Genomic DNA, 25,668 nt, shown 5'->3' on the forward strand with positions numbered 1-25,668 from the left:
CGGGGCTGTGCCACTCCCCAGCTTGCTCAGCCTCCCACCACCCGGCTTCACCTTCTGTCCCCCTCCCCTGTCTGCCATCCCCCAAGCACCTCTTCTCCTTGCCGCTGCAAATCACTCTTCACTTCATGTCTTTGCACATGCTGTTCCCTCCACCTGGAATGCTCTTTCCCACCTGAAATGTTCATATGACTCACTCGTCCACCTCTTTCAGGTCCCCGTTCAAATGTCCCTTCCTCAGAGAAGCCTTCGTGATTACCTTCCCAAAAAGGACAGTGAGCTTTCCCCTCATCACTCTCTACGCCCTTCTGCTGCCTGAGATTTCCTCAGACACCTTCACGGTTTAGTGTCATATCACACAGAAGGTGTTCACATCTGTCCCCCAACCAGAATAAGAGTTGAGTGAGGACAGGAACTGGGTCTGCATGGCCCACCTCCTGGAAAAATGCCTGACACAGGTCGGAGCTCTGCAAACCCTGAATGTACTGATACTCATGTCAGAGATGCACTCACTCCTTATGAGCCTTCTGCAGCCCTGGAGTGTAGTCTCTACCCCACTTGAAACAAGATCCTTAAGGGCAGGGACTTTATCCCCAAAGGGCCTGGCACAGGCCCTGGTGCCTAACAGGTGCTCAGGAAACACTTGTGCAATTCAATAGGAGCAAGTGAATAATTCATTTCAAGAGTCTCTTGGAACCTCAAAATGGTTTTTGGATCTCATTTATCAGAGCTGTCACCTGGACAACGTGATCTCACCTTTAATAAATCTGACTCTCAGCTGGTGAATTGTATACTTGTCACTTCACTCTTGGCAAACCAGAAGCCTGGCCAGGCTCCCCTGAACCCACGGGGATGCTGGTCCATCCCTCCTTCTGTCCTACTGGGTGAGCTCAAGTCATACCAACAGAAGTTTCATCATGGGTGACGGAGCAGCCCCGGGCTGGGTGAGGCCCTTGGGGAAGCTGCTTGTGTCTGGAGATCGATCACTGGGGTCTCCCCTGTCTGGGACCTGACCTGCTAACCTGCTGTATAATGTTCCATGATATTATTGTATGCATGCTAAGCAATGGTTTTCTTAGGAAAGAAAGTTGTGCCAAGGTCCTAGATCCCCTCCACTGGGCCTGGAATGCCTTCCTTACTTTCTGTTGACAATCATGTTACCGTGTCCATAGGATTTGCCAGTAAGGTGTGGGAAAAACCCTTCCTGCTGACCCATCACTGGGTAAGCCACACGAGCGCCAAGATTCAGGGCTGCTCAGACCCTTGAGAAGTCCCACCTCTGATGGAAGGAGGCTGAAGGCTCAGTACTCGATAGAGAATAATTCAGAGTAACAGCCTCTATCCCCTGGTGCCTTGCAATTTCCATCTCATTGTGGTAACATAATTTGAAATATGGTCTCACGGAAGAGAAGGCATTCTGAATTTTGGCAGGTCTCCAAACACTACTTAGTAGCTTCCCTTGCACCCCATCGCCATGGCTCCTCTTGTCAGTTCCGGCACTCACACCCTTGTGGGAACTGGCAAGGGCACCTGGAAACTGCTCGTGGCCAGCGCTCAGGGAGCAAGCTCACGGATTCTCTGTCCTTGCCCAGAGCAACATAAGGTCTCTCCTCCACCCGGGCCCCGTAAGTCAGTGACCTGAGCTTCTAGGGTGTGCCGGATAGTGTCTACCTCAGATAAGAACCTGCCAGTGTCCTGACCATTGTCATTTGCAATTTCCAGCAGGGACCTAGGCTCGGCTCACCCCCCACTGACCCAGCAGCAGACTGACTCTCTCAAGGGAGAAGGTTAACTGAGGCTGATTCATCACCATGGTCATTATGATCATTCCAGGGAGCCCTGCCTCAACTTCCTTCTTGCTTTTGTTCAGAATTAGAACTCTGTGCCTTCCTGACCTCAAAATAAAAGGATTCAAAGACTCATTCAAGCCCCCCAAAGCAACCACAGACTCTTCCAGCCCCACAAGTCCCAGGCATACCTTCATAAAAAATATCCTCCTACTGCTCTTGCCTCGATCACTCCCAGTGGCCTCAGAGGCCAGCGCTAGATCAGGAACGCTGCCGCGCCCAGCCTCCGATGTGTCTGCCAACTGCACGGACGAGTGGAAAATGCCCTCCTTGCTCTGGCCCAGGGAGGTCTCAAAGGGATCGGGGTATTTCTCATCGGGGCTTGAGCCATCGTCACTGGTCTTAGCATTACAGAGCATCAGGGACCGCGAGATGGACCGGAGTTTCGTAGACTTTCTGCTCTTTCCAGAACGGCTGTGCGGATCCATCCTCAGGGAGGAAGTAAGGCTTCCCTTCTTCTTCTCCTGATCTGTGGCCTTTGGCTGGTGGGTGGGGACTGGACTGGGCTTCGCCACCACCTCGTGGGTCCCTGGAGGAAAGAGGAAGCAGAATGAAGCAGGGTGACTTGCTACTGACAAGTGGAGCAGGACAAGAGTCCTGGAGCAAAGCCACGGAGCCAGCACCCGAGAAGCAGGGCGAACAAGGAGACGGTCCTTTGGTGGCACCAGCCCGCCCACTGGCCAGCCGCGTGGGGCTCGGTGAACCCCAGTGTTCACCACACCCTCCACTCCCAGAAGCCAGAGCTCCAATTATCCAAACCTTCACTCTGCAGACAAGAAGACTGAGGCACAGAGAAGGGAAATGCAGACCCAAAGCCACAAAGCACCCAGACAGAAGAGCAGCAGAGTCACCGGGATGCTTTTAGAGATGACAGAGGCCCTGCATTTTGACGTCTGCGCTTCCTACAAGTTTGCAGGGGCTCCAATCGACAGAGCCAGTCAGGGGGAAACCGGGACGAGGATGTACCTGCTTGTCCCCTTTGACCAGCCCTGGTGAGTCCTGCAGAAACTGCAGAATCCAGGAGCCCAGTCTAAGGACCGCTGCCACCTCGAGTCCTCATTCCCAGACACAGAGCCTATGACCCAGGCTGGGAGTGTTGCTTGGTGCCAACCTGCCAGGGTCGATGTGAGTGTAAAAGAAGGTGGCACGTGGGAAATGCCTGCACACAGCAGGCACTTGGCAAATCCGTGTGCCCTTCTCTGGCCCCAGGATCACACCCTGGCCAGGGCCTCCCGCTCTGCCGGCCGTCCCCGTCCCCCCACCCCGCCCATCTCACGGCTCGACACATCAAGGGTTGGCTTCGCACAACGGTCAACAGTGTCTCTCTCTGCCCAGCCCACCCGGCTCTGCTTCACCAAGAGGCACCTTCCTGCTGCTTCGGTTTCCGTGAGGCAGGTGGCACACAGGGTCCATCCAAAGAGCTCCTGACTCAGGCCCAAGCCACAGAGCAAAGCTGTTGCCAGAACAGAAAACCGTGGTGCTGCCATTTGCGTGCATCCAGCATCAAATAAGGAAAGGCAGAGACCTCCCAACATCTCATTAACTAGAAGCCCTTTCAGAGCCCCCGCAAAGAGAATTTCTTAAAAGAAGACCGTCTTGCAACACCCATGCAGCACAAATTGTTTTCTGTATTAGCCATTTAATTTTATCAGTTTATTCACCAACCATCCACGGCAACCAATAACAATGAATTAAAATGAATGAAGGAATAAATACCGGAAAGCTTACTGCATGTCAGGCACTGCTCTTGATGCATTAGTACAAATTAACTCGATATCCGTCCATTTCATCGAGCCACCCTCTTGCCAGCACACCTAAGTCCTGTACTCCCCGTCCTTGCATTTTAAGTAACAGAGAGCCCTCAACCACAGAGGGAGCCAGCTGTTTGCTGTTTGCTGAGCCCCAGGCCTGGCTGCAGGGTGCAGAGCCCCTCAGGCTGCTGCCGCGGGCACTGGGGCCGCCCACTGAACCCCCGGCTCTGGCCAGCAACTGCACTGCGTTCCCAGAGTTGGCCTGATCATACATTCTCGACAATGACTATTTCAAAATTTTACCTTCTTAGAAACTAGATTTCCCTCCCTCCCCATGGTAAACTGTCTCGTCCTGCTTCATGCAAACGTAGAAGCTCTCAGGTGGCAATCCTCACGGCTTTCTACCACGGAATTTACAAATGCATTTGCATCCACACAGACTCTACACATCCGCCCTCCCATTGGGGCTGCCCCCCCCCCGCCACAGCCCCATCTGTTCTCTGGATCCCATCCCTCCAGCGTGTTGATGCACAGCAACAACAAAATAATAATAGCTAGTATTTGTTCAGCGCTTAGGACATGCCAGGCACTGTTCTGATTGCTTTTACTATATCGTTCTCACAAAGATCTATTGATAGTCTCCAGCAAAATCTTCATTTTACAAACAGGGTCACTGAAGCACAGAGACGTTAAGTCACTTTCTCAAGATCACACAGCTCGGACTCGGTGACAGCAGAGTGAAACCAGGCATCCTGACTCTGGGGCCTGCTCTCTTCCACGCCTTCACACTGACGCTGATGATCAGCCCTCTCATGGGCAGGTTGCCTAATCTCTCCTCTGCACCAGGTCTTCAGCGGCAGCACGGAAACGTAGTCAGAAGCGGAAACGCTTCTGTCTTTTGAAAACTACGTAGAGGGGCGCCTGGGTGGCTCCATCAGTTCTTGATTTTGGCTCAGGTCATGGTCTCAGGGTCCTGAGATCGGGCCCTGCTTTGGGCTCCGCACTGTGCTGGAGTCTGCTTAAGATTCTCTGTCTCTCCCTTTTCCCCCTCTCGCCTCTACCTAACCGGCTCACATGCTTGCACACTTCCTCTCTTAATAAATTGTGATGTGTCGACTCCACATGCTCCTCTTGTTATCTGCCTCTCTCTTATCCCTTCATCTTTTCTTTTTTCCCCTTTGTCTTTTATTACAATGAGAATACTTAGTACAAGGTCTACCATCTTAACACTTTTGCAGCTACACGCAGTGTCGCTCACCAAGCACCACGTTGACAATGGAATGCTATTCCTTGTTATCTTCTTGAAGGAGTGTTTCACACTCTGCACTTTCTCTCCTCCTGCTCACCTCCCCTCTGAGCCACAGCCCAGTCTGCTTCCTTCCCCTGAAACCGCTGAAACTCTCATTTTATCACTTCTGCATTTTATGTGCCCCAAGTCATGAACCCAGGACGAGAGGGCACTGTCTGCTCACATAGAACCTGCACCTTTTTGAGAGAATTCGTTAAGATCAATCATGCAATGCTTAGATCTATTGGCTGAGCAATAGATAAAATTCAAGCTTTCTTTTTCTCAATGCAAATATCACTATATTTATATATTTATATCCAAATTTCTTTGCAGTTTGTTCAACTTCATTAGGACTCCCCACAGCTGACCTGGGCCTCTTGTGTGTGTGTGTGTGTGTGTGTGTGTGTGTGTGTGTGTTGCTCGTAGCCAGCCCTGGTCCATCAGGCATTTGAAAAATTGAACGATAATCAAAGTTTTGTGTTAAGATCCTTCTGGACTTGAACTGTGCTCATTGGGGAGGATATAAATATGGAGCTGCTGAGGGCCTGTGTGTCGGGGAGAGCTGATGGGAATAAAGCCAACACAGAAAGAATACAACTCATGGAGGTTGGGGGACAGGAGAGGAGCAAGAAGAGAGAAGGCAAAGAGGACAGAGAGAAAGTGTGACAAGGATGAATTTAAGTGATGTAACATGAGCACCTAGATCCAGCAGTGCCTGATGCCACACTACCTATTCACATATACAAGCTAACAGACTTCTCTTTTTACCTTAAAAAAAAAAAATCCTCCTGGAATAGTTGTTCTTCTCTCTGATGCTACCGGCACACGTAATGGAAAACAGTGACATCCAGGGGCAAAGAGGGTTTTGGAAACTGTCTTTTATTCCACTCCAAGCTAGAGGAGGAGCCAGTCACCCACAGTCAAAGCCTGCTCCCCTTCAGTGCCGGGCTCTGCAATAAAAGCCTCTGTACTCTCTTACACCAAGCTCTGTCACTGTCTGCATGGATTCTAAGAATGCAAGCCAGGCCCTCCTTCCCATCCACATTCTCTCCCAGGCTCACCATGGCTGTCCCAGCAAAGACGAGCTCACTTACTGGGCATTTTGCAGGACACAAAATTTTGGAGCCTTGGGGACCAGACGCAAGGCTGTGTGCTTCACTCAGAGGTGGGGAAGTTGGCTACAAGTGGGACTTAGGAGAACAGACGGGTCAAATTCCTTGGTGGACACTGTGCTAATCCCAGTGGACCATTTGCAGGAGTGCCTGATGAGTCCTGTCAGTTTTTTAAAATAAGCTTTTCCAGAGGGAACTGTGACTTTCTGCAGCCTTGGCTCTCTTGTGGGGGTGGCTGTGGCCATGGGATGGGAGGCTGGTGATGTGCCGGGGATGAGAGGCGAACCCTTCAGTCCAGAGCAAAGACGGTCTTCAAAATGAGCCTTGTTTTTATGAAAAATGTAACAAAGGGAGGGAATAATTGCCAAGGGTTGTAGAGGGGCAGCCAGCATTGGACTTCTGTGGGAGAGTGCTTTCCCTCTAGGCCTGGCATAGAGGGAGAGACCGAGAGAAGGGAAAGGGAATAATTGGAAACACAGTGCCGTGGTCACATGGTTCTGCTTAGCTTTGGTAATTGTGCTCAGGACATTGGAACCAGCTATTGCTCCTAATGGGACCAAATGTCAGCAGAGCCGGGGGGCCAGCCTGTGCCTTTCTTCGGGATGCAGGAGCCTTCCAAAGGTCTGGCCAAGGCGCTTTCTCGGATTTTGCCCCAGGCTCCATGAGTGTTTGCCAGGCTCTTGTTGCTTTTTCTCTGTCTCATGTGAGTCCTCTACAAGATGACCTTCGGGGTCTCTTCCAGAGGCTTCCTGGGGAAGCGCAGAGAAGCGTTCCAGCATGGTCATGCTAATAGAACCAGCTGCTTTCACTTCCCTGCAGAAGAACCCAAAGGATCTGCTTTACCCCAGGAAACAGCTCTCCCACTCCTGGAGGCCTTTCCTCCCAACCACTGGCTCTTCCACTACACCGTCCACAGAGTGCTGGGGCCAGAGGGGCGTCCCCTCACACATGCACACACATGCACACACGAGGGCACTGCGCCCTGAAGACGGTTGAGGACAGGTGCCCCGTCACCATCCTCTCCAGACGTCTAGACCAACCTGGGCTGCAGCATCATCCATATAAAAAATGCAAAGCCAAAAAGAATGGAGCCGAAATGCAAATGGCTAGGTCCTCCTTTAAAGGAGTTCGAACAACTTGTGGACTTGCTGGGAAGCCAGGTCAGTAAGCCACCCTCCCTTCCCTTCCTTCCTTCCTTCCCATTTGTTTCATTCAGTGACTGTTAAGAAAGCATGACATGCCTGTCACTACACTGGGTGAAGCTAACTCACTGGAGGAAAGGCCACAGTATTTCCATCTGGATAAAATATACTGAATTCACTGGAGAACATAGAGAGGGTAAATAACCATATGGAGAATGGGGAACTGGTTGATGAAATGTGTTTCAGATTTCTGAATTCCCCGACAGTGTCTGATATCAAAGGCGATTTTTCAAGTTTGGTCACTCCGGCCCAGGGGGTGTTTTCCGTCTTGAACAGAGGAATGACTCGGAGATTCAATGATGTGAGGACACTTGGGACCCTTGTTTTTCAGGTCCCTTGGCTGGGCCTGGTTGTGCGCGTGTCCGCACGTTGGCTCGGGACCCGGGGCACCTCTGGGGCAGCTTCCCGGCAGGTAGAGGGAGCAGCATGTTGAAGCAGCCCATTCCACCCTCCAGTGTTATTTCCTGGAGGAGAGAAACCATATCTCCCTAATTCTGTGTCCCCAGGGCTCCACTGTGGCTTGGCCAAGTAGGGGCATCAGCGTATTCAAGGAATGAATGGATGGTGGGTGAGCATTTCAAAGGCTCCTTTCCACAAAGCATTTCCACTCCAGGCTAAGGCCAAATGTGTGATGGGGATTTTATGGGTCAGCCCAAGTGGGCTCAGGGACCCCAGATCGCAGAAAACATCACTTCTGGGTGTGTCTGTGAGTTGTTTCCAGAAGAGATGAGAATTTGAACGCAGACTGAGTAGAGTGGATGGGCATCATCTACTCTATCATCCTTGAGGGCCTGCATGGAACAAAAGGCAGAGGAAGGGAAAACTTCCTCTGAACAAGCTGAGACAGACACTACCTTCTCTTGCCCTAGATATGGATGCCAGCCCTTATGGTTCTCCAGCCTTTGGACTCCAACCAGCGCTTACACCATTGGCTGCCCTGGTTCTCGGGGGCTGTGGGCTTGGTGCAGACCACGCCCTGGGTCCCTCTGGGTCTCCAGCTTGTAGGCAGCAGACTATAGGACTTCTCTGTCTCCACAATGGTGTGAGCCATTCCCCGCCCCCCCCATCTACCTATCTATCCATCCATCCATTCACCTACCCACCTACCCCCCCATTCATACTGTGGCTCTGGAGAACCTTGACCCATGCTTAGGGAAAACATCCCACCTAGGACCACAGAATGAAGGACTCCAGGTAGCAAACTGACATCACAGTGACATGGAGCCCCAATAGGCTACACCTCAGAGTACATGACCAGTTCAAGCTACTGGAAAGACATTTTGGAACCTGCTTCTTTGGAGGAGCCTAGACTGTTTGTAAGACCCCAAGAGGAGCCCATCACCTAGGCCACTGTGCTTCCAGCACCCTGGAAGGTCACCTCATCCATCAACATGCAGACACATGTTGGGTCTTCAAGATGCTCTCCCCAACACCCAGGCCTCTGAGACAAAGCAGGACAGGCCTTTCCCCCTCAATATGTATTCCCTCTTATGTGGCAGAGACTGAAGACATGATTCACCTCAAGAAGATCTAGATACATTCAAGAAGGCACATTCAGGGGCACCGGGGTGGCTCAGTGGTTGAATGTCTGCCTTTGACTCAGGGCATAATCCCAGGGCTCTTCTGTTTCCAGAAGAGATGAGAATTTGAATGCAGACTGAGTAGAGTGGCTCAGGGCATAATCCCAGGGCTCCCTGCAGGAAGCCTACTTCTCCCTCTGCCTGTGTCTCTGTTTCTCAGTGTTTCCCATGAATAAATAAATAAAACCTTAAAAAGAATAAGAAAAAAAAGAAAGAAAGAAAGAAAGAAAGAAAGAAAGAAAGAAAGAAAGAAAGAAAGAAAAGAAAGAAAGAAAGAAAAGAAAGAAAGAAAGAAAGAAAGAAAGAAAGAAAGAAAGAAAGAAAGAAAGGAAAAAAGAAAGAAAGAAAGAAAGAAAGAAAGAAAGAAAGAAAGAAAGAAAGAAAGAAAGAAAGAAAGACACATCCACTTTCTTTGGCACATCCAAAGAAAGGCACTATTCAGGAGCGACTGGCCTAGGCTACTCCTCATTAAACCCCAGTGCCTAGAAAAAGGGCTTCCCACATGGGAGATGCTCAGGAGCTGCTGCTGCAGAAAAGCCATACAGGGTGGGGTTTGTCATTGGGAGGAGGGGCCAGCAGGAGCACACAGATGCTGGCTGAGAGCTGGGCCTCGCAGGTGACCTTAGCTGGCACACCAGAAGCACCGCTTACGTGGGCAGCAGCCTCAGGACAGGGTTCAGCCCCTTTACGGCATAGCTGATGGCCACTGAGTGGAGGTGATAATCCTCACCACCGAGAAAAACAAGAAAAATACTTCCAGGAGGTACTTAGCCAAATGCCTGATGCAGAGTACAGACCAAAAGAAAAAAAAAAAAAAATCACCCAAAAAAGCAAAACAGTGGAAACAATCTAAATGTGCATCAGTGAAAGACTGTATTAAATTTATTATGGTCCATCGTGCAGCCAGTAAGACAGTCTGACAAATCTACATGTGTGCCTATGGAAAGAGGTTCGAGTATATTGCACTGCTAAGAAACCCTGTAAAATGGTTCTAGGCACCATTTGGTTTTAAAAAATGTACTCACATTAATGAACACTGAACTGTTAATAATGTTTTGAAGGGTGCATAAAGTACTGGGGGATGGATGGGATTTACTGAAAGCTTTTCCTTTGTACTTAATAATTCCTACTCCTAATTTCTTTTACAAATCATTGTGCATCACACTTATAACCAGAAAAATAAAGGTTCCTGTTTTGAAGAACAAAACGGAACTTTACGGCTAATTTTTGCCAACAAGTAGTTCCGATTAACTTTACAATGATTTTTCTCAGGCCCTAAAATATCGGGCTGAAATTCTTAATAAAATTGCCTGGGATTTACAGATGAACTTAGGGAGAAAGTCTTGTCATCCAAGAACATTTCTTAATTTTTTTTGGTATTTGTTCAAATTCTCTTTTCAATCAAATTTTATATCCTTCTTCATTGAGGCTCTAAATATCCCTAATTACATTTATTCCCCAGTGCTTTTTTTTCTATTTTGAATGGAACCATTTGTGAAATGTATTTTCTAGTTGGGTATTGCTTATACATAAGTCATGACTTATACATATTTATTTCGTAATTGGCAACCTTGTAGATCTCTCATATTCCGTCATACTCTAGCTACTCAAAAGCTTCTCTTGAGTTTCCAACTGATTCCTAGTGAATATTAAAAATCTGTTTCATTTAAGGGCATCCGGGTGGCTCATTCATGATCACAGGGTCCTGGGATCCAGTTCCACGTTGAGCTCCCTGCACCGTGAGGAGTCTGCTTCTCCCTCCCCCTCTGCCCCTGTCCCTCTGCTCGTGCTCGCTTTCTCTCAAACAAATAACATCTTTAAAAGTTTTACTTAATTTAAAAATGTGTATACTACTTATTTCATTCTATTTTTTAATATACTGAAGTTTCCAGAACATTAGGAAACAATGGTACATAGAGGCATTCCGCGTCTTCTTCTAGACAGTGATGGAAATTCTTGAAGTGTTTTATGGTAAGTGGGACACTGACAGCTCTATCAAGATAAAATGATTTTTTATTATGTTAAAGAAATATTCTACTAATTGTAACTTGGGAAACATTTTCACCAAGAATGGGTGTTGTTTATTAAATGCTGCCTCAGCTCCTTGGCACTCTCGTCTATCTTTCCTCTTCTGGTTTGTCTGTGGGAAGGAACCTATGACTGGCTTTCATAAGACCGGGCCACCCGTATTCTGGTGGTGTTTCAAGTCCCATTGGCTCACAACATGCAATTATTTTACCTGGACTTGTTTTGCCTGTATTTTGTTTGGGATTTTTGTATCTATGTTCACAAACAGAAACAGCCTGTAGTCCTGTGTTGTGTTGGCATTATAAAAGATTTGAGAGGTCGATATCCCTTCCTACCCTCTGAAATAGTTGGATAGTTTAAAATACATCTAGTAAAAGCCTAAAATAATGTTTCCATTAAATCTTTTGGTCCTGGCATTACTTTTTAGGCGGTTCCTTGAAACTCTCCTTATTGGACTATTCAGTTTTTTTAAATCTTTTCCTTTGTCGATTTTGATCACTTGATCTTTGAATTTATTAGCATGAATAGCCCATTAACTTGCAAAGTTTTCTCCGGGACTCTGTGCACGCGCTCTGCTGGTCACCCTCCTCTCTGCTTTGAGTTGAGTTCACTGAAGGAGATGGTGCCATCAGAGCTTCCAAAGGGCTCTTCCTTAGAACCAGTGCAAACATCTACTCTTTTTGGTTTGCTTTCCATTACATTTATTTCCGCTTGCGTCTTACTATTACTCCCCCTGCCCACAGGGCTTCTTATAAGTTTCTTTTTTCTACCTTCTAGAGCTTAATATTTGGTTTCCTCAAATCTGTTCTTTCTGTTTCAGAGAGGACAGCATGCCATTCTGCAGTTTGACCTGAGTTCAAATCCCAGTGAAATTATTTGCTAAGTGTCTGACCCTGAACATCTTCTTGACGTTTCTGTGACTCTGTATCATTATTCGTAAAATGTGGATGGTTGTAGAAGCCATCCCACAGCAACTTTGTGAGAATAAATTAAAATACCGGATGTCAACCCCTGAACACAGTTTATTGGCTACTTGTGATCACCAGTCCTGCCACCATCATCATTATTTAAAGCCCGAAATTCTCCTCCAAATGTCCCTGTGATCGCAAGCCCATGAATTTTGAAATATGACATTCTAGTTGTTTTGCTAATGGTCTGTGATTGTAGTTTGGTTTCCAACTTAGACTCAGTTCTTCGGGGGAAGAACTGGCTTTTGTCCTGGTCGTATCTTCGGCTTTTGTCCTGGTCAAATCTCCAAGATGTAGCCTTGCTGTTCTTATAATTTTTTTTATTAGGAAATTCCAGTTTAATTGCATCGTGGCCACAGGATGTGTCCTGGACATTTTTTACTTGGTGGAATTTATTGAGGTTTACTTTGCCGAGTCGGTATGTGATGTGACTAAGTGTTTAAAATGTGGCGTGCACATTTCCAAAGAATTAGAACTCTCTGTTTGGAACTTCAAAGATGAATATGTCCAAATGTGATATTAAAATACATACATATATATATTATATATATAATACATATGTATTCAACCCTATAAATCACGTAGTTCAACACCTCGATTTCTTTACTTACATTTCATCTAATAAATTTGATAAAGCTTTGACTGGTGTGCATTCAAATCTGACACCATATTTCTAATATTCCAAACATTTTTGTTTTGTATATGTCAGTGACTTCATTGGGAGCATAAAGTGTTCTGATGTTCGTGTCTCCGTCATGTTGTTCTTCTCTTTATCATTTAGTGAGAGGTACTTCTTAATTTACTCCAATATTTTATCTCACAGAATTAACACTGCTACCCTACTTCCTTTTCACCTGCATTTGCTCCGTAGATGCCCATCCCTGTACTTTTCACTTGATGCAATTTTGTTTTAAATTGTGTCTCTTAAAAGTGGGATGTAACTAGATTGTGAGGAAGAATGTGTTTTTTTTGTTTTTGTTTTTTGTTTTTTTTTTTTTAGTTTTTAAAATTTTTTTCTAAGCCGAACCTGGGAGTCTTCCTTTTTTTAAATATACAAATGACCCTGGAACAACATGGGGGTTTGGGGCATGTATGACTCTTGACTCCCCAAAAACTTACTCACAGCCTACTGTTGACCGGGAGACCTACCAACAGCATGAACAGCTGATGAGCACGCATTTTGTATGTTATATGTACTATAGACAGTATTCTTACAATCATGGAAGCTAGAGAAAAGAGAATGTGATTAAGAAAGTTGTAAGGAAGAGAAAATATCTTTACACTACCATACTGTATGGTTTATTAGAAAAGATGCACATAGAAGTGAATCCACGTGGTTCAGCCCCATGTTGTTCACGGGTCAGCTGTATAACCTCATATCTTACATCATCCCTCACAGAGATTACACATATTTAATGTCTAACCTTATGCCTTGCATCTGAAATGAGACACCTTCCTTCCACCTTGTCTTGCTCTCTTTGTGTGGCTTCCTTTCCTTGCTTCCCGGGCCAGTTATTCACTCTTCCTCATCCTCCTCCATGGCTGAGTCGTCACACACTCTGTGTTTATACCATTGGCAGCTCTATCAAGAATCTTTGAGCGCGATATTGGAGACTCCATCTTTCCTCTGTGTCCTTTCCAAGCATGCTGCCTTGTCTTCCTCCTGGAACCTGACCTCCCAGTCTCTGTGCTTCAGACCAAGTGGCTTTGCGGAGGGGAGGACACGCCGTTGCTTCCGAGGTAGTTATTCTCACCTGCATCATCTCAGAATCCTGTTGAGAACACAACTGAGGTTTAACTTGACAGGAATCCTTGTGGCTTGGCTTTGGCTCCTGCGTCATCTGTTGGGTTGGCCCTCCTTTTTTTTTTAAGATTTTATTTATTCATTCATTCATGAAAGATACACACAGAGAGAGAGGGTGGGGGGCAGAGACACAGGCAGAGGGAAAAGCAGGCTCCATGTAGGGAGCCCAACGTGGGACTCGATCCTAGGTCTCCAAGATCACGCCCTGGGCCAAAGGCAGGGGCTAAACCACTGAGCCACCCAGATATCCCCCCCTGGGTTGGCCTTCTTGCACTGCTTTCTGTAACCCTCACTGTCTCACTAGCCTGTGAGACTCCTGAGTGTCCTCCACCCCCAGCCCGCGGGCCCCACTACACATTCCCCATGCCACACTTGCCCTCTGCCTCCCTTGACTGTGACAGATTCCCATCACTCTTCATGCCCATCCATAGATAACATTTGTTCAGAGTAAATCCACACCCCTCTCTGCACCCCCAGTGCTGTAGATTGGGCTGGGTCTGCGCTCTCTGAGAACCTGCTCTCCTCATGGTACAAAGCAAGTCTGACCCATGGCAGGTGTTTGTCCACTATGCTCAGAGATGGACACTAGGCCCCATTCAGTCGGTGGCTCCCACCAATCACTCAGTAAATACTTACTGAATGACAGAGGATGCCTTCATTTAACGTGTGAATGTGCTTCCGGCCAGACAAAATGTATAAAGTTGAACCAAACATCTTATAGACACTGCCTGGGCAACCTCTACCAGGGAATAGAGAGTCCACTTAGTAACCCCATCCCTAGGAAAATTCTGGTGAGTTGTCCATGCTTCTGTGTCATTGTTTTGACCATAAAGATACATGGAACACTCTTCAGGCATGGGGAAGAATGAGGTAGACTTTTTGTGCTACACGGAAGTGGGGGAAAAAATGTATGGCAGGACAGTGTGTGTGTGTGTGTGTGTGTGTGTGTTTGGAAATAGAAAAATCCAGAATCCTCACCAAACTGTCATCAGGGATTATTTCTGAAGGGCAGGCTGGGTGGTGGCGGACAACTGGTCACCATATTTGACTAAGCATCACATTTTTACCCAAAGTAAAACTTTATAAAAATTAAAATACAAAGTGGAAATATAATAAATCTGCAAGAAATGCATATACTTCCCTTAATTACAACCTAAGAAGGAAGAAAGGGGGAAAAAAAGACACAAAAATTTAAAACACACAACCCTAAAGTAGGACCTACTTGCCAGAAGAACTGGGAAAGTGCTCAAAACATGCACATAAGTGAACAAGCAAGACCCCTTCCTTGGGACACAGCTGCAAGGGCATTAAATTGACATTGATCATCTCCAACCAGGACCAAGAGGAGATTCGTGGAAATGCAAATCTCAGCTATAGCTCGTCACAGAGTCTTTGGCCTGCAAGACTTTCTCAGACTTTGTGGTCCAACAGCTGCGTGTGTGTGTGTGTGTGTGTGTGTGTGTGTAAGATGACTGGTTCGGGTTTGCATTTTGGTAAGAGGTTACATATCGTCTCTTTCAAGATTATTTCTATTTCTCTCAGCACACCCACATGCACATGTGCACAGACACAGTTGTATTATCTGCATTTGACAATCAGCTCCATGCACGGAGAGGAGGGAGCTGATGGCCAAGACACAGCTCCAGTACATGCCAGGAGTCTCCTGCTCCTGGGGCTGGCTCACCACGCCCAGCTGGACTGGCCACTGTGTGCTCAGAGGCCAAGGAGAAGATAGGAGACGAAAGGCCTGGGAGCTTGGGGGCCTGCCTGCCCTCCCCAACCTTTCTGTTGCTCTAGCTCTTCTGATCCATTTAAGAAAAGGCAGGAAGAGAAAGAGATGAACTCACGGCCAACTTAGTCTACAATCTCTGCCACAGATAAAGGCCACCATGTTGGAAGAGAAGATTGGACTTAAAATGCTCTCCCTACACATCTCCATTCCAAATCCTACCCATTGGCTCATGAAACTTTGTAAATCTTCTCTTGCCATAAGAATTTACATTTTACATCATAATGCATACCACACAAACACATATAAGCTGTGTATGTATATAAATGTTTATAAACAAACACACTGTGTACATAAATAGATATAACAAAAACAGAAGTTTTATGAAACAATACCCTTACCATGATGTAGTCAAGTAAAAACATGACAGAGATAGTATAAAATGGATTTCGCCTGGAACCTGATGCATTCTGATAAACTCGATTCTTTTATTTTTCTTTTAAAGCAATGCTGGTCTCAAAGCACTAAATTGAGTTCCAATGCACAAGTGGTTTGTGTTTGAAAACCTCTCTTCTAAAGTGCTCTCTGATTTCCCAAAACAATTTCACACGGGAGTATTTGCTGTGATTTCTTACTTAGCTCCATTCTTCTGAGCCACTGACTTTTTGTGTGAACACGGCAATTTCACTGCATTTGCTTGTCTTCACACAGATTTAGGAGCTGGGATGGATTGTGAAAGCCCCTGTTCCTTTTGTTACAGGTGGAAGAAGGAGGAAGGGGCTCACGTGTGCTCTAGTTTTGCTTTGCCAGAGGAAGGGGCCACAGGGAGCGCGCACTAATATTGGCTGTCCCCGCAGTGAGGACAGCTTCAGGACCTTTGGGAGAGCGTGTCCAGGGGGGGCCACCTCAAGCTGACTGGCGGAGCAGCCATGTCGCTGCTGCTATAAGAGCCATAGAGCATTTCTGGCCAGCTGTGCCTGCAAGCCTCAGCCAGAGCAAGTCCTATGGAGAGTCCCATCTGTGGGTGGTCCCAGTGCCGGGGTCACCGTGTGGAACCACCGCCAGCCCCGGGCGGCACACCCAGGGCACACCCTGCCCTCCAGCATCTCCGAGTGTGGTGAGCGTAGCCTCTCCCGGTGGGCTCCTCTCCAAGTGGTGCCTCGCCCCTTGTCTGCTCTGCAATCTTTGCTGCTGAGACCCTCAGCACTTCAGCGGTATGTGGGGCACCTTGCCTGGCTCACAGGACAGCAGAGATTTGTCCTTATTTCAGCTGGAATCCAAGAGAAAAGCTTGAAATACATTCTTGTTTCAAGCTGTCTTCTTAACCACACTCCAAGCTCTCAGAACTATTTGTTTAGTTTGCCTCCCTGGATATGAGTGTGTTGCTATCTGCGCTAATTTGTGTCTTTTAGGTCAAAAAAAACTTACATGTGGAAAATTTATTGCCAGCCTGAATGGACAGTGTAAATAAAAGGTACGAAACTGTCACAGTTAAGGTTGTGTTGATGCTGTTATTCACTTATCGAGGCAACAGACAGCTTCCTGAGATTCACTGTGTGTCACTGGTGATGTGTCGAGGAGGAAGGCAAGGGCTTTCACAGCCCGCTGGAGAAGATGGATGTGTCGGTGGAGACGGCTCCTCGTGCGGGGAGTTTATGATACAGGTTTGAATCAAGTGCTACCATCTGCAGTGACTTGATAAATGGCCTCACCAAGGAATTGGCCCATGAGCCGAGGCTGGAAAGCCGAATGAGAGTTTCCTACCTAGAGGAAAGAAGGCAGACGGTGCCGAGAGAATTCATTTCACATTGAGAGAACCGTATGCACAAAGGGAGAAAGCCTTAAAAGACCCTGCTGTCTTCGTATCAGCAAATCTCTTGGTGGCTCTGGAGCCCCAGGAGTGTGACCAGGAAGCAAAGGGACCAAATTGCCAACTCAGGTGATGAGATAGGGGATCAAGGAATGAGGACCCCCATCGTGCTGGTGAGTGGATTTCATTTCCGAGTGCACCCTCCTTGCTTCACTTCCGCCTCCCACCCAAGCCCTGAGGCCACCTGGGCCCCAGAGAAGGTGAGGCTGCCAAGGGCAGGTCCCACGTTCCTGGACTGCCTGCTGCGCGAATGACTCTAGTCTTGACTGTTTACATGTTTCATGAAAGATTTCAGTTCTAAAGAGGTTCCTATGGATAGAAAGAGCTAGAAAACACCTACTCTGAGTAATTATAGCCCTACAATTTCATCCAGTAAAGGTAAGACCATCTTTGTGCTTAGTCAATGCAGACGTTTGCTAGGCATGTTGCACAGCAGCTGAGAGTATAGATTTCAGAGACTGGGTTGGAAGGGTTGATGTCCTGGGAGAGCCACTTTCTAGCCAAGTGATCCTGGGCACATCACCTCATCTCTCCGTTCTGGGGACACACTACCTAAGCCAAGGCACTGAGAGGCTCCAACAACATGCCACACGCAGAGACTGAATGCAGTTCCAGGGCAGAAAGATGCACCAGGGCGGCTGGGGGCAGGGATGTGACAGGAGCATCACTGGGCACCTGAAAAATCAAAGTAGGGGCTTCATGGAGGTGCCTGGCCCACCCTGACAGCTCCTGACCCATCCCATCTGGCAGACTGGAGGGGCCCTCCACTGGGGTCGTAAACACTGAGCACCACTTAACTGCAGGACATGAGGGGACAGCCAGAGAGAGGGCTAGAGTGGAAGGCTCCTCTCATTCCCAGGTGCCCTGGGGAAAGGGGGTAGCCTCAGGGTTGGGCTCCTGGGATGAAGTGCTGCCCTTGAGGGCTCAGCCTGAAATGAGGTGATTTCATCCATCAAGAAAAGGAGGGATGGATACTTTCCTGTTTGGGCAGAGAGCGAGGAAATCAGTTGGGTTGCCACATCCTCCAACCAAGCAGCAAGCACGGTCATCAGTCCACGGCACCTGCCCTGGGAATCAGTGGCGGACTGACTCCAACAGTGCCATGACTGGCGGAGAGACCGCCCTTCCTGTGGTCAAGGTCACACATGCCTGAGCTCCCCACACACCTGGGGGAGGAGGGACCTGGCAGCAGCGGGAAAGCCTCCTCCGGGTGCCTCCCCCTTTCTCCCACCCTCTCCCACCCTCTGCTTCTGCTGCAGCCCCTGCACCGAGGAAGAGGAGGTCCCAGCTGATGGCCGAATGGCCCAGACCCAGAAGCCCCCTGGGAGGCAGAGCAAGAACAGGGGACACAGGAAGCCCCTGCCCCCCATACCAGCCTCCGAAGCTGCTTCCTCCTCACATCACTGAGCACCATGGTGGCACGCGACTCCCACCCAAGCATTCTGGCTTCTGTTGTGCCCCCACCCCAGCACAGCTTCCAAATATGACACTAAGTCCCAGCACCAAGACCCTCCCCCACACACATGAGAGAGGCCAGTCTCCTGGACAGAGCCTGAAGGACATTCACCCACGTGGGCCCACCTACCTCCCTGCACACCTTCCCCAGGGCTGCCACCTCTCACTTTTCTCTCCAATGGCCCAGCAGAGACAGAGACACCACCTACCCGGGACAGCCTGGGGCTTCCGCCTGGGTTGGAGCTGGGGGAGAATGAGAAACAGACTTCTTTCCTCACACAGAGGTCAGTCTCTGGGTCTGATCCCAGGCTCTGAGGCTCTGAGTCAGACGCTGCCTTCACCACCTGCTCTGGACAGGTGACTCAGGGCAAATGTGTCCAACCTGGCACGGTTTGCTCAAAGACTCCCGACCTGAGCCATCTGATTTCTCCACATGAAACACCTTGGTCCGATAGGGAGGCTGCCAGCACTGAGAAGCTCAGCCCCAGAACAAAGTCCACCATCTGCTGGGCTGGAGAGGAGGCCAGCCCAATCCAGAACCCCAGGACCCCAGCAAGATTTCTTGTTCCTGGGTTAACCTTCCTTGGACAACCTAGAAGAGGCTGGAGGCTGGGAAGGTATGAAACATTACTTGGGGTGTACACTGCGCCTGGCGTGCTGCGAGGAGCTTTACATAAACATCGGCTCACACAGTCTTGCCTCCAATCTAGCAAATATTATCATACCTATCCTACAGGTGAAAACAATCACAACACAGAAATTCATTGAACACCAATACCTGGTGCCCTTGGGTCACAGCCCATCACTGGCTCAGCAACTCCCCTGAGGTTACCCAGCCAGGGCCTAAATCCAGATCTGCCCAACACCAAAGCCCATGCTCTTTCTATGGCACCACATTGCCTCTCTGTCCCTAAAATAAAAAACCGGTTCTCAGGAGCAGGGGCTGATACAACTCCGTGCTTCTCAAAGTCTGGTCCCCAAGCCAGCAGGATGAGCACCGGTGGCTAGAAATGCAGATTCTCAGGCTGTGTCCTAGTCCTCCTGAATCAGAGGCTGTGCAGTGGGGCCTGGCGCTCTGCTTCGGCAAGCCCTCCAGGTGATTCAAGCATGAGGACCTAGGACGTGATGCACACAGAACATGTGGAGCACCATAGCACAAAGGGACAAGGCACTTCTGTTTCTCCCCTTGGGATGATTGCCTTGTGACCAGGGTGCTTCCTCCCACATGTCCCCTTCTAAGGTGGCATTCAGCCCATCTGCCCCCTAAAGAGCCTCCCACACACACGTCCTCGGCACAGCCTCTGTGAGCTCTTGGTGTGCGCCAGGCTGGGATGTCTGAGTGGCCCTCTCTTCGGAAGAATGGAATGTGCTCCAGCGCTCACCAGCAAATGTCTCAGGGTCCGCTGGGGGCTTTAATGAGCGTGTAGGTGCAACCCGTGGGAAGCCCTTGGAATGCAACGTGGAGCTGCAGAGGACCAGCTGCTGCCAGGGCAGCCAGGCCCACAGTCGCATGGATGCATGCTGGAGACAGAGCTGTCTTTGTCTGTGGGTACTGAGTACAGTTCCACTTTGCAGGGCTGAGTCTGGGGGCGGGGGGCAGCAGAGGAACTTCTCAAGGGCAGGGAATGGAGGCCTCCGTCAGTGCCATGTTTTCTGTTCATACGCACAGACTCTCTCCATTCCCGGGTGCAGTGCAGCTGGCAGCAGCTCCTAGGGCTCTCAGTCTGGCAGAAAGGCTGGGACTGACGCAGTACCCCAGGCCTCTGGAGGCCAGCCTGGTGATGCCCAAAACTCACACCCTTCCCAGATCTTACAGCCTCCCTCGGACACCAGGCCTAAGCCCCCCATCACCTGTGCCTGAATCCAGTTCCCACTTTGTCCTACTATCGGATGACCTGTCTTGCTTACCTCTCGGAAGGCAAATTCATTCCAAAGTGTAGGAGAAATCCTGCCCAGATCCTTACTGACATAGGGTGGAAACTATTGCATCTGTGTCCTCCAGGACCTCCTCTAGAAAAAGGACAGACTCCCCATCGCTGCCTAACACTCCACAGGCCAGCTCGCTGTGTGCCAGCAGAAAGAGAGGAAGAAGCAGGCAGGACGAACTGGGGCAGCTGGTGGCACACCTCACTCAGCCAAGGTCTTACTATGGGATCGTGGTCATGTTTCAGCTTTAGCTCACTCATCTGCCAAATGGGATGAGCACAGTGCTCCTGAGGGATGGGCCAAGAGAAGAGGAAGGACCCCCCAGCGACAATGCACATGTGCACCTTCCATCTGTGTTTTAATCTCCCCTTAGCATGAAAACTGAAGCTCACCTCCATGCGATCGCCTCTGTGCACTGGCACCCGCACATGCTCGCGCTCACGCACACACACGTCCCCATTTTCAGTTACGTAAAGACTGGCAGGCATCTGCAGACGTCTGTCCATGTGTTAGACGTGGATGAGCACTCAGCTTCCTTCTGCCCTGTCATCAACCCTATGAAGCAGATTCTACGTCTATACCCATTTCACAGATGGAGAAACTAGGACTCGGGGAAGGAGCAGCTCACCTTCCTGGGGCGCGCAGCTGCTGGCAGCCGAGCAGCACATGAACCCCCATCTGTGTGCCTCACACCCTCTGGATACGTCCACGGGTGACACTGCCCACGAGGTCTTGGAAGAGGCGAACATTCCAGGGGGAAAGCTGTGCACCTTGTCCTTCCAGCGGTGGAGCCCCTCTTCAAGCCATTGTGATGCCAGCCAGAGTTTCATGACCAATGACTGTAAACTAATGCACAGAGCATGTTGACGTCGTGGCTGAAAGTGACCAGACCCTTCTGCACGTAAGCTCGGGATGAGCACCACTGACCAGGAGGCCTTTCCCACAGGTTTGCGTGGAGAGCCGGCATCTTCTGGGATTAGACCATGAGTTCTATTTATGCCATGATGTTTCGATTTATTTTGTTTTTGAAACTTGATGTCCACATTTTTCTGATGCTTTCCCTCTTTCTTTTTTAATTATAAAAGTAATACATATCTGCTATAGCAAGTCAAAATATTCAGAAGGCAAAACGAAAAGTGTGTTCACGGGGTCATCTGTTCTGGTCAAAAAGCAGCCAAATCAAGAGGATCGTGGTTGGAGTCACATCATGGGGGAGACCACAGCTTCTGCCCTGCCCCCCCCCCGGGAGCTTAGGCCACTCCCTTCCTGAGCCTCACTATTCTCCTCTGCAGAATGGGAATGACAATCCAGCAGTTGCTCCCCTGGGCCCAAGGAAGGACCTACCTAGTATTCTTTAAAAACCCTCCGGAGTTCTTCACACTTTGAAGTTGAGGCCCTGAGGACTATCCCAGAGGTCTTACTTGTTGTAACAATTATCACTGACTTCCATGTAGACCCTGTTGCTCTCCCTCCGGCCTTCTCTTCTCTCACTTCTCCATTCTGGGCTTGGCACCCTTTCAGGGTCATAGCCATTGCTGATATGCAGTGTGATGAGAACCAGGGCCCACAGCCCATCCCGCTGGCATGCAGGCCGTCCCTGTGCCAACGATGCCCAAACCCATGTCTTTAGCCTTGGATTTGCTTCTGAGTCAGGAACTCTTTTTTCCTGCCACCTGCTTAGCATCTCCACCTGGGGACTGACTGGTGATGCCCAAAACTCACACCAGGAGCAGCCCTGTTGATCGACCCCAGTTCTGACCCTCCACGTTCCACCCTATTCATCAGCCATTCTTGTTGGCCCTCCTGGCAGGAGACACCCCTACTGCACCCACTTCCTCTCATCTCCACTGCCAGGGCCCTGACTCCATGGCCCTGCTGCTCCCCTCCCAGCTGGTCTTCTGGCTCCTGCTTGGATCTCCATGTTCCTTTCTACAAAATAACCCATCACAGTTTTGTGGGATTTGGTAGGTGGGTTATGTCCTGTGTGCGCCCTTACACCGTATGGAAAAGTGTGTTGCTCCACTAAAAGTGTCCTGTGCCCCATATATTCACCCAAGACTTTGCATTGCTTTTTACAAATCAAATCCCAATGCCTTACCATGTCTCAAAAGATTGACATGCCCTCACCCCTGTTCGTCCTCCCTTTCCTGAACAAGCCGAGTCCCTGTCACTCTAATGTGTTTGTCCAAACTTCTCTCTGCTTCCAGATTCTCATATCCTAAATGTGACCTTTCCTGTCCACTCCATCTAAACTAGTGCCCAGGCACTCCCTACTACACCCCCTTTTTTCCTTCCTCATAGAACCTGTCACTATCTGAAGGTGTTCTTGGCCTGTTGGGGACCTTGTGTACCATCTATCCATCCCCTCCAGAGCACAAGCACCCCAAAGAGAGATCGTCAGCTTCGTTCACTGCAGGTTCCCAGCTCTAGGACGTTCCTGGCCCATAAGGGCTCAATAAACATTTACCGAATGAATCAACCCACAGCTGAACGAATAAATAAGTGACTAATGCCATGTAATGAGCTTCTACATTTGTTTGTATTTTAGAGCCTACAAAGAGCTCTTACAGATATTTTCTTAATCAAATGAATCCTATTAGGTACAGATTTAAATGGAACTTAAGAAACGTGCTCACTCTCTGTCCCGGTTCCCTGAAGCTCACAGTTTAAGAAACAGTGGGAACGTCTCTCCGAGGGAACAGAGTCTATTTCTAAGAGCTCCGATAATCCTGTGGGTTGGACAGGCACATGGTTTCATCCACGGCCACGGTGTGAAAGAAGAGAGCTTGGAGATACAGCCTTGACTTTGTGCACACGCCTCCTGCGGGCCCGACGCCGTGCCAAGCGCTGTCGACACAGGCTCCAGCCCCACGATGAACCTGTGCAGTGGGTGCCATGGGTTATCCCTATTTCCCTGCCGAGGCCAGGGACAGAGCAGAAGCACGGCGGCCAGGTGACTTTCTCAAAGCTCAGAGCCAGGATTTGAACCCAGGGCGATCTGACAACAGAGTCCAGGCAGCCCATCCACAAACCCAAGCTGAGTAAATAAACCGAGCTGAGCCATCTGGAAATCCCAGCCACACCAGTCCGCCCAGCACAGGGTGGGCTCAGAAAGGGTTACGCACCACGGCGGGAGGGAGTGGTCCGTGCTGGTGGCGCTTTCTCGAGGCCAGGATGAGGACTGTTGGCGCAGCACGCCTCCCCGCCACCTGGCCTCCAGCAAAGGCCAGGTAAGAACGAACAGCACAGGGGGCCCCGGAGCGGCTGTTTCTGCGCAGCAGGGCCTTGGCAGGACCGCTGTGCTGTGTTGGTTGGGGTGTGCCCTCCTAGAAGGGTGCGGAAGGGGCCGAGCCCCTCTCTTCTGCATCTCTGACTGGAGGCCAGGGGTCCCCCAGCCAGCGTGCCTGGCCCCGCCCCTCTCCGTGGAGCAGGACAGCCGGACCCCGCTGCCCCCTGTCTGCCCACACAACCTTCTGAGGAGCGTGGCTTCCTGCCTTGCCTCAGAAAGCAACATTTGTAAAGATGAAGAAATCCCTACTTTCCTTTCTTAATTTGTTATTGTCATGACATGACTGACTCAATAAGCAAAAATGTAAGATCCTTGCCCAGGGTCACAGGCTTGTCTCCCCCAGCACGCCTGATGTTCCTCCAGAGGCTCCCACCTCCTCCCACCTCCGCACCTCGGGGCACGCACGCCACGCTGCCCTTTCTAACTCCCAGGCCCCTGCCTCCCGGCCAACGCTTGGGCAGTTTTCAAGGTTTGGCTTGGAGTCACCTCCTCCAGGAAGTCCTCCTTGTCATTCCCCCCAACTCACTGAAACAGGAGCTGCCCTGCTCCGGGAGTCCAGGGCTCTGGTTTTCAGCCCCAGGATGCTGCTGACTGGCTGTGTGACCAGGGGTGAGCCACCCCCTCTGCTGAGCCACAAGTTTCCACATTGTGGAAGGCGTTTTAGAAGACTTCAGTGCAGGGGCACCTGGGTGGCTCAGTGGTTGAATCTGTCTTTGGTTCAGGGTATGATGCTGGGGTCCTGGGATCGAGTCCCGCATCAGGCTCCCCGCAGGGAGCCTGCTTCTCCCTCTGCCTGTGTCTCTGCCCCTCTCTCTCTCTCTCTCTCTCTCTCTCTGTGTGTCTCTCATGAATTAATAAAATCTTTTTTAAAAAAGAAGAAGAAGACTTCATTGCGAATGCTCTCACCACCTGACACCTGACACCTGGTGGTGGTTCAGCAAATACCAGCACTGCCTTCCGCCCTCCCCATCCCATCACCTGCAGTGAACCCAGTGCCATCCACAACCGGAAGGATAGAAGGACCCCAGGGCCAGGGCAGGAGCCAGATCCCTGCCCTCAGTCCCACTCCGTTTCTGCCCCAGACCACCCTAGCACGTCAGACAGTTGAGAGCACACATCCCTCCTACAATCCTATCCTCCTTGGCTGCTTCCGCCTTCATCTCAGTGGAAGAGGCACGCGCTCCCCCAGTGCCCGGGCCCGTCTGCGCAGCTGCATGCAGTACACGGGAGCTCTCGTGGGAACAGCTTGGCCCCCATCACCCTCACTCAGGATCACAGAGGCCCCACGTGAGGCCCAGCACCCACCTATGTACGCACACAGAGCCTTGCCATAGTTCTCCCCACCAGCCAAGGGTCCAGCTCCCACGACAGGGCACCTGCTCCATCTCCTCTGTCCTGGCCTCGTACCAAGCCCACTCTCAGACCCCAGAGCACCAGCCCTAACCGCATGCCCAGAGACACCCTGTGTCAGCACCAGCATCCTCCCTCCTGCCCAGCCTAACCTGCTGCTGGGTGGGGCTCCCTCAGGGCTTCAGCCTAAGCCAGCACTCGGTTCTGCCCCTGTGGCCGAGGCAGGACAAAGCAGGTACTGTATGTTATTAAACTACATGTTTAAATTTAGTGACACATCATATATCATTAGTAAAAACCAAACGCAACTGAGAAGGGGCTTGGGAGAGCTTTCTGGGGGCAAAGTTCTGCATCGTGCCCAGAGTTGGCCTTACACAGCCGTGTCCATTTTTCGAAATCAATAGAATGGCACATTTTAGATACACACATTTCAGCGTAGGTGCACTTTATCTCAAAAAAGAACAGTAAGCAA

The 25,668-nt window shown here is 49.8% G+C and overlaps 1 protein-coding gene across 3 annotated transcripts in view; it reads right to left on the minus strand.

The window, feature by feature from the left end:
- IL16 (interleukin 16) overlaps positions 1-25,668 on the minus strand; it is a 101,966-nt gene that overhangs the window by 72,051 nt on the left and 4,247 nt on the right. For 2 of the 3 annotated variants that reach the window (XM_077874110.1, XM_077874111.1), the window contains exon 2: positions 1,976-2,373. In XM_077874110.1, the coding sequence (XP_077730236.1) occupies positions 1,976-2,373 (398 nt within the window). Of the gene's footprint in view, positions 1-1,975; positions 2,374-2,810; positions 2,943-25,668 lie in introns of those variants that run through there. The other variant, XM_077874112.1, reaches the window with a different exon arrangement.

Source organism: Canis aureus, chromosome 2, assembly GCF_053574225.1.
Source record: "Canis aureus isolate CA01 chromosome 2, VMU_Caureus_v.1.0, whole genome shotgun sequence".
NCBI classification, from domain to species: Eukaryota; Metazoa; Chordata; class Mammalia; order Carnivora; family Canidae; genus Canis; species Canis aureus.